The sequence below is a fragment of the Octodon degus genome, unplaced genomic scaffold (genome assembly GCF_000260255.1).
Source record: "Octodon degus isolate 3935 unplaced genomic scaffold, OctDeg1.0 scaffold00011, whole genome shotgun sequence".
In the NCBI taxonomy this organism is placed as follows: domain Eukaryota; kingdom Metazoa; phylum Chordata; class Mammalia; order Rodentia; family Octodontidae; genus Octodon; species Octodon degus.
In genome coordinates, this window is record NW_004524587.1 from 9,588,329 (window position 1) to 9,600,062 (window position 11,734).

Genomic DNA, 11,734 nt, shown 5'->3' on the forward strand with positions numbered 1-11,734 from the left:
TCTGGTGCAGCTTCTGGAGATGGGAATCGAACCACAGTGCTACGCCCCTGACTGCATTGGTGCAAGTAGCGCTTTAAATAACTGAGTTATCTGGCAAGGCCGCTGAGCTATGGCTTTGTTATGTTATTTAGGCTGGTCTCTTAACTCCTAGGCTGAGGACTAGGGCTCAGTGGTAGAGCTCTTACCTTGGCATGCATACGGCCCTTGGTTTGATCTCCAGCCCCCCCAAAGCAAAATAAAACAAAAAACTCCTAGGCAAAGCAAGCCTCCTGCCTCAGCCTCCTGAGGAGGTGGACTCCAGGCCCAGACCAGTGTTCCCAGCTCTTTAACTGACAGCCAGGGCTCTTGAGGCTCTTGCTCCAACTTGCTTTTCTAGCTTGAACATTCCACCACTTCCCTATATCTTCATTTGTCATCTTGGCTGTGGTTTGAACCTGCCATGGTTCAAACTTGAGGAGCACATGCTCTGCCTCCTGCCGAGCCAGTTTAACTGTAATCTGAGGCCAGCCCAAAGGCCACCTAGGGACTCCTCAAAGAAGGCCCTGAGGCGGTGCCCTCCCCGCTCACACAGGCTCACCTTCACTGTGGTGTTCATCCCTCTCAGAGCACCTTCTTCACCTCCTGATTTCAGGGGAGGTGGCCACAGCCCAGGAGACTTTCTGCTTAGTTCCGCCTGGCAGAGTCTGTCCCTCCTCCTGCTGGAGCCAGCCGAGGTTGCAGGAGCTTTTTATTAGCCCGGGAGCTCAGCTCGGACTATGCATTCATCAGCTGAGGCTGATTACTCCGATTTGCTGCTCCCTGGCTATGACCTAGGGGCTGAAACTAAGGATCCTTTCTCACCTGCTGGTGGACAGGAAGATCCAATTTTTTTTTTTATAATAAATGATATTATTTTATTTTAAAAAAATATTTTATTTATTTATTTGTGTGTGTGTGGCCAGCTCAGCCCACCAGGGGGCAGGGCTGGCTGGCATGTGGTGCTGGGGAATTGAACCGCGGTCCCTATTTGCTAAGCTTGTTCTAAGTAGGTGCTTTAGACCACTGAGCCATCTCACCAGCCCCAAGTTTTTGTTTTTTTTTTTGCTCTGAATGCCCTCAGGGGTGGTTTGGCTGGCTGGAGGGTTGTGGGGATCGAACTACAGCAACCTGAGGCTGACAGCTTTGTGGAAGCAGCCACTTAAACAACTGAGCTAAGGCCAGGCCCCCCAAGATCCAATTCTTATCAGAACTGCCTCAGAACTGCAGAACTGCTTCTGTTCCAAATATGGGGGGGAGGAGGGCCAGCCAGATAGGTTAGCAGATTAAAGTGAAGGATTCAGGCACCAGTTCAATTCCCAATTGCCTGCTGGCCCCACCTCTGCCCCTGGGGCGCGCTGAGACAGCGATTAATGGCTGGGCATAGTGGTGTGTGGCTGTAATCCCAGCATTTGGGAGCCTGAAAACTGAAGGATCACTAGAGTTCCATCTATGTAGTGAGATCCTGAAGACCCTGTACTAAATACATTAAAAAAAAAAAAAAAAAAAGACAAATATGGGGGAAGGCTAGTTTCTTCCCTCACCTTGATTGTGATAGACTTGCACTTTCAGACTGCAGCAGGCCTGACACCCAGCTGCAGAGCATGAGCCAATAGAATCTGATCCTGTACACCTGGGAGGGTCCGGGGAGTTCCCATGTAGGCATGCCAGAGGCCACACTTTAACTCTGTACCTTTGACTTTAATCTCCCTCTTCCCAGGAAGTGAGAGTCCTGGGCCATAAATTCCGAAACCCAGTGGGAATTGCTGCAGGATTTGACAAGCACGGGGAAGCAGTGGATGGCCTTTTTAAGCTGGGCTTTGGCTTTGTTGAGGTAGGAAGCGTGACTCCCCAGCCTCAGGAAGGAAACCCCCGACCCAGAATCTTCCGCCTCCCTGAGGACAAAGCTGTCATTAACAGGTGGGTCGTGACCCAGTGTCTGCCCTGCTGGGCTGGCAAATAGACCGCGGTGTTCCCTCTTGTAGGCTGTAGACACTTTACTGGTGTTTGGACCGTTCAGGAACCCTGCTGAGCATCTGCTAGGTGCCAGGTGTGGACTCTCATGCCCACCTGGAAAGCAGGTGTTACTGATTGCTTAACTGGCTGGTGCCCGGCTGCTTGGAGAGTTATGCACCTGAGTTACAGTCACAGGGAAGTATTCAGGGAGCTTGGGCACAGCTTCAGCCTCCTGCACTCTGTGGTTTGTGCCAAATCTTCCACCGCCGGTGTGTCCTTTATTTTTCACCCCTCTCATCAGCCCCATTTCCAGGGCTGAGAAGCTCCGTGTGGCCAGCAGCCCTGCTATTGGATAGGCAGCCCTTGCTGTCCACTGATAAGCAGAAGAATCTACTGTTACCCAGTAGTAGATTGGGTAATAGTGTACACAGCTGCAACATTTTAGGAAGAGAAGTCCTGCTGGATGGTATAAAGCCCTTCTGTGTGTCACCCTGGGTGATTTTTACAACAAACCCGGAAGGCGAAGAAGTTCCTTGTTTTTTGAAACAATGTCAGAGAGCCTCGTGGGAGGGGTGGGAGTTGGTAGTTGTCTTTGGGGCTGTCAATGACAGCAATGACATTCTGGGAGACAGACCTAACACAAGTTTATTCAGCTGTGTCTTCTGCTGTTATTGTACCAGTTTCAAGGAAATTTCCTGACATCAGAGATCAAGTTATTGATCTTTCTGTTGCTTGTCAACAGGACCAAGATCTTTAGAATTGGCCAGACAAAATGCACTTGTTTCTGATGAAGCTGCTGCAAGTAACTGCAGGCCAGAGGGTGATGGCCTGGCAGGACCCTCTAGACAAGTAGGGTGGGACAAGCGCTTCGCTCTTGGGAACTTGGAGTAGTCAGTCTCCTTGCTGCAAGTACCATGTGGCGAGTGCTTGTAGGCTGTAGACACTTTATTGGCAAGTACTGTTAAGTACCACCTACATGTGCCGCTTCACCTGCTCTGCTGCCTGTGGCTGCAGGTAACACGGTGGCCCAGCCGACAGGCACTTCTTATTTCCTTCTCATAACGTGTGAGAGGGCAGCTGAGTGGCTCTGTGGCCAGTTAATGTCAAGACTGGCCCAGGTTCTGTCTGCTCTTGATGCATCCAAGATGCCATCTCATGTGCAAGCATTTGGTCCTCATGTGGACATCCAAGAGCAGGATGGGACAGGGGCAGGAGGGGGGACTTTTCAGAAACTTTATTCCACATCACCCATGTCTTAGTGACCACACCTGGTCCTGTATCATACTTCAGTTGTCAGCAAGACCGAAACAGCGTGGAATCATTAACGTGTTTCCAATGTGTTTGCAAGGACATGGGCCCCACAGGTGAGGAATGGGAAGGGGGAGTCACCAGGTCATCAACCCACAGTGGGGCTGGGGATCCACAGATGAGAGACAAGTCCCCGCGTTCATGGGTGTCTTATGGCAGAGTGACAACGAATTAAGACCTGACTCTTGGCCTAGGAAGATTCTGAGCCAGGGCAGGAACCTAAGCCTGTTGGTACGTTTTAAGCCAGGAGAAAGCTGGGTATAGAGGGCTTTGAATGTCAAGGGAGGAAGGTCTGGTGTGGCGGCTGTATTCGAGCAGGAAGCAACTGAGCCAGGACAGGAAGGACAGGCAGAAAGGGTGGGGAAATGGGGTGGCTGGTGAGCCCCAGGAGGCCGAGGAAGGCTTGGGCTTCCCAGACAAGGGACCTTAAGCAGGCTCCTCCAGCAGGAGGCAGAGTCCTGCTGGGCTCTTTCCAGCATCCTCTGACTGGGTCGCTCACACTTTTTAATCTTTCCCTTTATGCCGGAAGGTGTTCTAGCCTGTTGCCTGGGGCTCCCAGTGATGTTCAGATCTTTGAGGTCGAAGAAATGACTTTTGATTGTCTCTTGTTCTTCAAAGTCATACCTCTGATGGAAATGACTGTGATGTTGCTGTCTAACCTCGCCTCCCTCTGGCTTGTGTGCCCAGGTGTGGATTTAACAGCCAGGGGCTCTTGGCAGTGGAGCGCAGGCTACGTGCCAGGCAGCAGAGGCAGACCAGGCTCACAGCAGGTAAAGGGGGACAAGCGAGGGCTTTTACCAGTTCCGTCACCACCTCTGAGGTTCAGAGTCTGAGCAAAACCTCCCCTGTAAGCTGTGCTGTGCTATTATACGTAGGGGTGCTTGGACTTCAGCAGAGCAGAGAGTTTATCTGTACCTGGGTGGACAGGGTGTGAGTGGGACCCAGGCATCATCTTCCTGTGTCCTTGCTTGATGAGTGTTGGATGTGGGAATCATGAAGACCTGTCTATGTAATGTTAGCCCAACTGTCTTCCAATTCCTCTGCACCACTATTCAGGAAGTTAGCTGCACAAATCTATCTTCCTCTCAAGCTGATGATATGAAAGTGTGATTCATAGTCAAGTGTGGTGGTGTGTACCAGTAATCCCAGCACTTGGGAGGCTGAAGCAGGAGAATCACTGGTCTAGGCTATGTAGTAAGTTCAAGGCCAGCCTGAACTACATAGTGAGACCCTATCAGCCTGTCTCAAAAACAAAAGCAAAAGAGTTATTCAGGCTCTGTGGAAGGTGGTTGTGACACTGGATGTTCTTTGATTATTGCTGGCCTGGCAAGCTGTGAAGTCACTCTGCTCTGCATCTGTCCCCAGCCTCCAGTCAGGAGCAGCAGCTGGGGCTGGGGAGATAGCTCAGTGGAATAAGTACTTGCCTGGCAAGCTCAAGGACCTGAGTTCAATCCCTGGTTCTGCAAAAAAAGGAAAAAAAAAAAAAAAAAAAAGAAGCAGCAGCAGCTGTCCCTGATGGGCCCCTGGCCTCTGCAGAGAGGAGAGTATCTCAGGAGCAGCACTTGGCTGGCTCCTTTCTTTTCACATACCATATTTCTGGAAATACATTGTTTTCTTTTCATTCTTTTTTTTTTAATGTATTTTAGTACAGGGTCGCACTAGGTAGATCCAACTCATAGTGATCCTCCTGTTTTCAGCCTCCCAAGCACTAGGATTATAGGCATGCGCCACCACACCCAGTCTCAGTCACCGTCTCAGTGTGCCCTGGGGGTGGGGCTGGCATGGCAGGCTGGGATCAGCCCCTGGATCTGCCTAAGCAGGTGCTTTAATCCATTTGTGTTCATTTTTTTTTGGAGACAGGGTCTCAATTTGTAGCCCAGGGTGGCCTCAAACTCATTGCAATCCTCTTGCCTTAGCCTCCGGAGTACTGAGATTGTAGGTGTGTGCTCTCACCCCCCAGCTGAAAATGTATTATTTTAGAGGCTCAAAACTTGATCCAGTTGATAGTCACATGCACTTTTAAGTACAGTATCTGTCACTAATGTGCACATGGAGACACTTTTTCTTTTAAATTTTTTTTAAATTTGGTATAGTGCCTTGCTAAGCAGTTCAGACTCCTACTGACCTTCCTGTCTCAACTGCCCCAACGCTGGGGTCATGGGCATGTACCACCATGCCTGGTTTTGGCATGCGGCACCGGGGATCAAACGGGACCTTCTGCTTGCCAGGAAGGCGCTTATGCTGCCGGGCTATCTCTCCAGCCCATGGAGACACTTGTGAGAGAGGAAGGGGAATGAATATACCCAGACCACAGTCGGTGCCTTTCCTGGGTGTACTGAGGTATGGGTAACCTGATTAAAAGGGAACTTCCTTTCTCAGAGAACTGAAGTTATAAATTATAAAATAATGATTATTATTATTTTTAAAGGGGAAATGGGGAGATTAAGGGATGGAGAGGGAGGGAAGGGCAGAGGATGAACAAGGTGCTGAGGGGCTAGGCAGATAGCTTGGCGATCTAAGTGCCTGCCTGGCAAGTTCAAGGACCCGAGTTCAGCCCCCAGTACTGCATGCCATGCTGGCCCAGGCGCATAGTGATGGTCACATCATGGTGGCTCATGCCTGTAATCCCAGCGTTGGGGAGGCTGAGACAGGAGGATCACTGTGAATCTGAGCTGCGTGGCAAGACCCTGTACCAAATAAGTAAATAAAAGATTTTAAAAAAAGGAAAGAGAAAGAAGCTGAGACATGTTGTGTACGCGCACCAGCTGCACAAACGAGTGTAAACGTGTGTGCGCACGTGCTAATGAGCAGTTACACTTTTAGGCATGATCACTGAAAATACCAGTATTTTGTACTTTTTCCTGCATTTTCACCACTGCACATCTGCTCATTTGAGCCAAGACCCACACGTACCCCAGTGGCACAAATCTCCTTTCACGTTTAGATTTCTGAGATCTGCCTTTTTTTTTTTTTTTTTTTTTTTTTAAATGCTAGGGCTCAAACCTAGAGCCTCTACCGTAGACCACATTCCAGCCCTTTTTTTCTTAAGCCAACTATTTGCACTTCTGATTTTTTTCCATTTAATTTGTAAAATTGAAAAGGGTAGGGCCGGCCAAATACCTCAGCAGATTAAAGCACCTGCAAGCAGGTGCAGGGGCTGGTTTGATCCCTGAGTGTGCCATGCTGGCCCTGCCCCCTGGGGTGCTCTGAGACAGCGATTGAGACTGGGTGTGGTGGCGCACACCTGTAGTCGAGTCCGATCTAGTAGTGAGACCCTGAACACCCTGTAGACCCTTCCCTAAAATACAGGTGAGAGAGAGAGAGAGAGAGAGAGAGAGAGAGAGAGAGAGAGAAAGGGAGAAAGGGAGAAAGGGTGGAGCATGCCAGGCCATCCTCTTGGCCCGCTGCAGTCGTGCCCCACACTCGCAGCTGGTGTGGGACAGTTCACAGCCGCCCTGCATGGGTTGGCCTTAAAAGTGTACCAGAAATGGTGCAGGGTAGAAGCTGACCCCTGATCTTTACAGATGGGCTGCCGCTGGGAATAAACCTGGGGAAGAATAAGACGTCGCAGGACGCCGCTGCAGACTACGCAGAGGGTATCCGGGTGCTGGGCCCCTTGGCTGACTACCTGGTCGTGAACGTGTCCAGCCCCAACACCCCTGGGCTGCGCTCCCTGCAGGGAAAGGCCGAGCTGCGTCGCCTGCTGACCAAGGTGGGCATCGCACCCTCCTCTGTGTCTCATCCAGCTAGCGGGTCCCCCTTCCTTCTCTGGGCACAGCTTGGGTGTCCTCAGTGAGAAGCTGTTCTTCCTGCCTAGGCCAGTTAGAAGCCCTCACAGCACCTTCCTGAAGGGAGCACTGTCAGGCCCCTGGCACAGCACTGATTTTACGTGACAGTAAACATTTGTTCCATCTGTCCCTGTTCTTAAGCCAGAAGGCCTATGACAATGGGGCCCATCCTCCTCGTTTATCTCTGTGTGCCTAGAACCTATCACAGTACATGAATTGAGTGACTTTTCATCCCACATGGCTTGTGGGGTCTTTAGGAATGAGACCAGCCTGGGCTACAAGGTGAGCTCAAGGCCAGCCTGCACTGCACAGTGAGACCTGACTCAAAAAACAAAACAAGAAACGAGTCAGAATCCTTACAACTTTAGCTAATACCAATGGGTGCCTGGTGAAGAACAGAACCAAATTTGTTCCCGAGCATTGGGAAGTTGATCTGGCTTTAGTTTGAGGCTATAAAAACACTGATGGCAGCTTCTGGTATCAGTCGTGCTGCTGGGTGGGGTCTGGGACCCCCATCTGTGGCATGTGTTGCCCTAGGTGCTGCAGGAGAGGGACGCCTTGCGGAGAGCACAGAAGCCGGCGGTGCTGCTGAAGATTGCCCCTGACCTCACGGCCCAGGACAAGGAGGACATTGCCAGCGTGGTGAGAGAGGTCCGACCCGGCTGCCCAGGCATAGGGCGGCTTCCATTGTCCCTTTGGCTCCCAGGGAGGCCCTGAACAGCATGACTGGTGATCTCTGTGACCTCAAAAACTAAATGGGTGTCTGTCATCATGGTACAAAGCGATGAGTCTGTCTGGAGAGTCTTTCCCTGCCTCTCTCTCCTCCTGCAAAGCGAGAGCTCTGCAGCTTGTGCTGCGTCTCTGGACAGCGTCGGCTGGCTGGGTGTTGGCTGGGTGTTGACTGCTTCTCCATCAGCCGGTCTGCATACCAGGCTTCTGGTGGAGGATGTGGAAGCACAGTGAGTTCTGCAGTCCTGGGTTCAAATTCTTTTTCCTTTCTTTTTTTCCCCTTTCCTTCTCTGTCTGCCTGTCTGTCTTTCTGTCTTTCTCACTCAAACAGGATCTTGCTATATAGTTCAGGCTGGCTTTGAACTCACCATGAAGCCCAGTTTGGTCTCCACCTTGCAGTGATTTTCCTGCCTTGGCCTCCCCAGGATTACAAGCATGCAGCAGCACACCCTGCTCCCTGGGTTCAAATCTAGCTTATTCTACTTACTACCTGGGGCCCTTGGCAAGACACCATCCAGCAGATTTTCTAAAGCTCAAGCCCTCCTCCGGGAGAATGTTGTGGGTGGTAGCGTGAGATGTAAGCTGTCACGTTGAGGCTCATTCTGGCACTTGGTCACAATAAGCGCCTCAGTGGCTCCTACTTGGGGGCTGTAGGGTGGCCCTGGCTCAGGGGCTGCCTCAGCTTTCCCCAGAAGCTTGTCTGTGTCCCTCACAGCCATGACTCAGAGCTCGTTCTGTCTCTTACTGCAGCTGGGTATCGACGGGTTGATTGTGACCAACACCACAGTGAGTCGCCCTGCCGGCCTGCAGGGCGCCCTGCGCACCGAGACGGGAGGCCTGAGCGGGAAGCCCCTCCGAGACTTATCAACTCAGATGATCCGAGAGATGTACGCGCTGACCCAAGGCAAGGCCTCTGCTGTCCGTGTGTCTTTCCGGGGCGGGGCTCGGGCTCGGGCTGGCCAGGTGCTCATCTCTCCCGGCTGCTGTGCTTCTCTGCAGGCAGGATCCCCATCATCGGGGTTGGCGGCGTGAGCAGCGGGCAGGATGCGATGGACAAGATCCAGGCGGGGGCCTCGCTGGTGCAGCTGTACACGGCTCTCACCTACGGGGGGCCGCCCGTGGTGGGCAGGGTCAAGCGGGAGCTGGAGGCCCTCCTGAAGTGAGTGGGGCTGCGTGGGGCTCACGCACAGTGGATGTGGTTAAGGTGAACCCAGGGTTCCTGGAAGAGCGGGCTCTGTCTCCATCTTCGCTGAAACTCCCTCATTTTCTGTCTTTCCAGAGAGCAGGGTTTTAGCACAGTCACAGAGGCCATTGGAGCCGATCATCGGCGGTGAGGACATCGTCTTCGGGGAGCTGGGTCTGGAACCTTACCAGGAACTCGGGCGAGCTGTGTGGCTGGATCGGGAGAGGAGGACTCCGCCTCCAGCCGCGTCCCCAAACCGAGGCCGGGCTGGGCTGTGAGGGCCGACGGTGGGGTTGCCAGAACCAACAGAGGCTTTCTGTAGTCACTTGGTCAGCGTAAGCTCTGTGCGTGATTCTTGCTGGATCCGCATCCAGGGGTCCTTCAGTATTGCAAGGACATTGGAAGAAATAAAGCCATTCAGAACTCGATTTCCCCCCTCCCCCTTTCTGGAGGGCCAGGGCTTTGCTCAGAGCCTGCAGGTCCTTTGAGTCCCGTGTCCCTGCACCTGCAGTGGCCTCCCATGACCTGTCAATCTGAGCTTTATTTTATTTTATTTGGTGGAACCGGGGATTTGAACTCAGGCCCTTGCGCTTGCCAGGGAAGAGCTTATTGTACTGAGCCATCTCCCCGGCCCCTTCTGAGCTTTCTTTTAGTTTTAATTTTATTTTGAAAACATTTCAAATAGAGAAGTTGCACAGCAGCCTGCTGTGCCCAAAGCGCTCCGCTGGCTCTCCTGGTCTCACCAGGGCTGCTTCCTCATTCTGTATTCATGGAAAATGATGTATGGAAGAGTAGGGCGGCATGGGGAGAAGGGAGAGGACTGCTGGCTCTAGTTCCTCTCATAGCAAAGGATGGGCATGGGGAGGGGGTAGTGGGTCCCCAGGGCCAGTGAACCATGCCCATGAGGCACAAACCCGAATGTCACTAGTCTGTCCTCATGTCAAGGTTGCTACCATCCTGGAGTCAGGGCCACAGTTGTTATGAACTTGGGGTCTCTGTCTGGAACGGCCTCTTCCAGATTTAATAATGAGTCTGGCTGTCAGGGAAGCGTAGTGGCTTGGAGGACATATTCATTTGCTATCCGTGAGCTCAGTGGCTTCCAGCACAGAAGTCTCACGCTTGTGGAGGTTGGGAGCTTGAGGTCGAGGTAGCTGCAGGGCTGGTGCTTTCCAAGGGTGCAGGCAAGGGATTGCTCCAGGCCACCTCAGAGTCGATGGCTGTCTTGCTCATGTCTTCCCATGTTACATCTCTGCATCTTAGTTTACCCTTTACATAAAGACATGAGTCAAATACATTAGTTTCCATCCTGAGGACCTCGCATTGATTACCTCTGTAAAGATGCTGCCTCCAAATGCCGCTTTTTGGGGAACTGGGTGTTAGACTTCAGTGTCACCAAGAGGACGCACTGTATTCCACCAGTGTCTCACAGCCTCTGGCTGTGCTGGTGTTGGTGACTCGGTGCCACTTTGACCAGGCTTTCAAGGGCATGGTGACGTTAGGTGATGAAAAGTTACTGAGGTCTGGTCGGCAGCTGCCACAGCAATGGAGTAATGTGCATCTTTTCAACACTGAAAAGTGAGAGGGGGTTCAGGGAGCTGGGCACCGGGTCTGGGAACTGCCGGGGAGTTGGGCTCCTCTTTGTGTCTAGCAGTCACTTCTGTTCTCACTTCAGGACAGGTTGTCTTGTCACTCTAACTTCTCAGCAGCTCCGGGCATGGCTGCTGCTTGGTGCTGGACTTCTGTAAGGGATTGTGACAAGCTGTGCTTCCTTCTTCATGTTCCCATGGGGATAACATGCATGTAGCTCTCAGCCAGCCAGCTCCCGCTCCACGGTAACCATGTGCGACCAAAAGGCCGTGATCAAAGATGCAGACGTGTCAGAAGAGATGCAACAAGATTCAGTGGCGTACGCTACTCAGGTGCTGGAGAAATATAACATAGAAAAGGACATTGTGGCCCACATCAAGAAGGAGTTTATTCTAAGTGATAATTCTACCACCGAGACACATCCTCAGCCCTGATTTTAGGTTTTTAAAATTCATAATGCAAAGGAAGAATATGTATGAATTATTTGAAATATATTTCAAGAAACACTAAAACAAAAGGAGTTTGACAAGTTTATTTCTTGTTTATCTGACATTCAGATTTCGCGGGCATTAGTTCTTGGGAAGGGTGATTATACTCCATCTCCTTTTTGGTTCAGGGGATCAAGCCCAGGGCCCTGTCTTGCCAGGCAAGTGCTGCTGTATCTCTGAGCTACATTCGGAACCCCTAGTTTCCACATTTTTTGCTTGTTTCTTAGGGGCAGGGTCTTGTTATACATTTCATGTTGGTCTTAAACTTACTATGCAGCCAGGGCTTGCCTTAAACAAGGTGCTCCTGCCTCAGCCTCCCAAGTACTGGGATTATAGGTGTTTACCACTACATCTGGCTAGTTTCCACTTTTGACAAGAGGAATGTCAAAGAATGTATGCAGATATTTAAAAACCACCATTGTTAGAAGATTTTGAAAAAGTTCACGTAGCCCCAGTGTCTATGGATAACAGCGCTGGAACCTAATAGGATGAAGCAGAAATACTGGGAAAGTTCCTCTTTCTCGCAGTCTTGTGCCTTTATAGCCAGTCACACGCCTCAAACAACCCTGTGAGCTAAGTACGTAACTGAGGCTGAATGCCTGCTCTCGTGTCATACGGGCGGAAATGGGGAGGGGGGACAGATTCTCCCACTCTAGCCTGCATTTGTCCCATGCTATCTG

General features: G+C 51.4%; 1 protein-coding gene across 2 annotated transcripts in view; it reads left to right on the plus strand.

Annotated features, from left to right (window-relative positions):
* Dhodh (dihydroorotate dehydrogenase (quinone)) overlaps positions 1 to 9,407 on the plus strand; it is a 14,059-nt gene extending 4,652 nt beyond the window's left edge. Inside the window, exons 3-9 of one of the 2 annotated variants that reach the window (XM_004625810.2) lie at positions 1,736 to 1,935; positions 3,967 to 4,049; positions 6,804 to 6,991; positions 7,605 to 7,718; positions 8,547 to 8,700; positions 8,796 to 8,955; positions 9,076 to 9,407. In XM_004625810.2, coding sequence (XP_004625867.1) covers positions 1,736 to 1,935; positions 3,967 to 4,049; positions 6,804 to 6,991; positions 7,605 to 7,718; positions 8,547 to 8,700; positions 8,796 to 8,955; positions 9,076 to 9,130 — 954 coding nt within the window. In that variant the 3' untranslated portion in view covers positions 9,131 to 9,407. The remainder of the gene's footprint in view (positions 1 to 1,735; positions 1,936 to 3,966; positions 4,050 to 6,803; positions 6,992 to 7,604; positions 7,719 to 8,546; positions 8,701 to 8,795; positions 8,956 to 9,075) is intronic. The other variant, XM_023709391.1, reaches the window with a different exon arrangement.
* Positions 9,408 to 11,734: the final 2,327 nt, after the last annotated feature.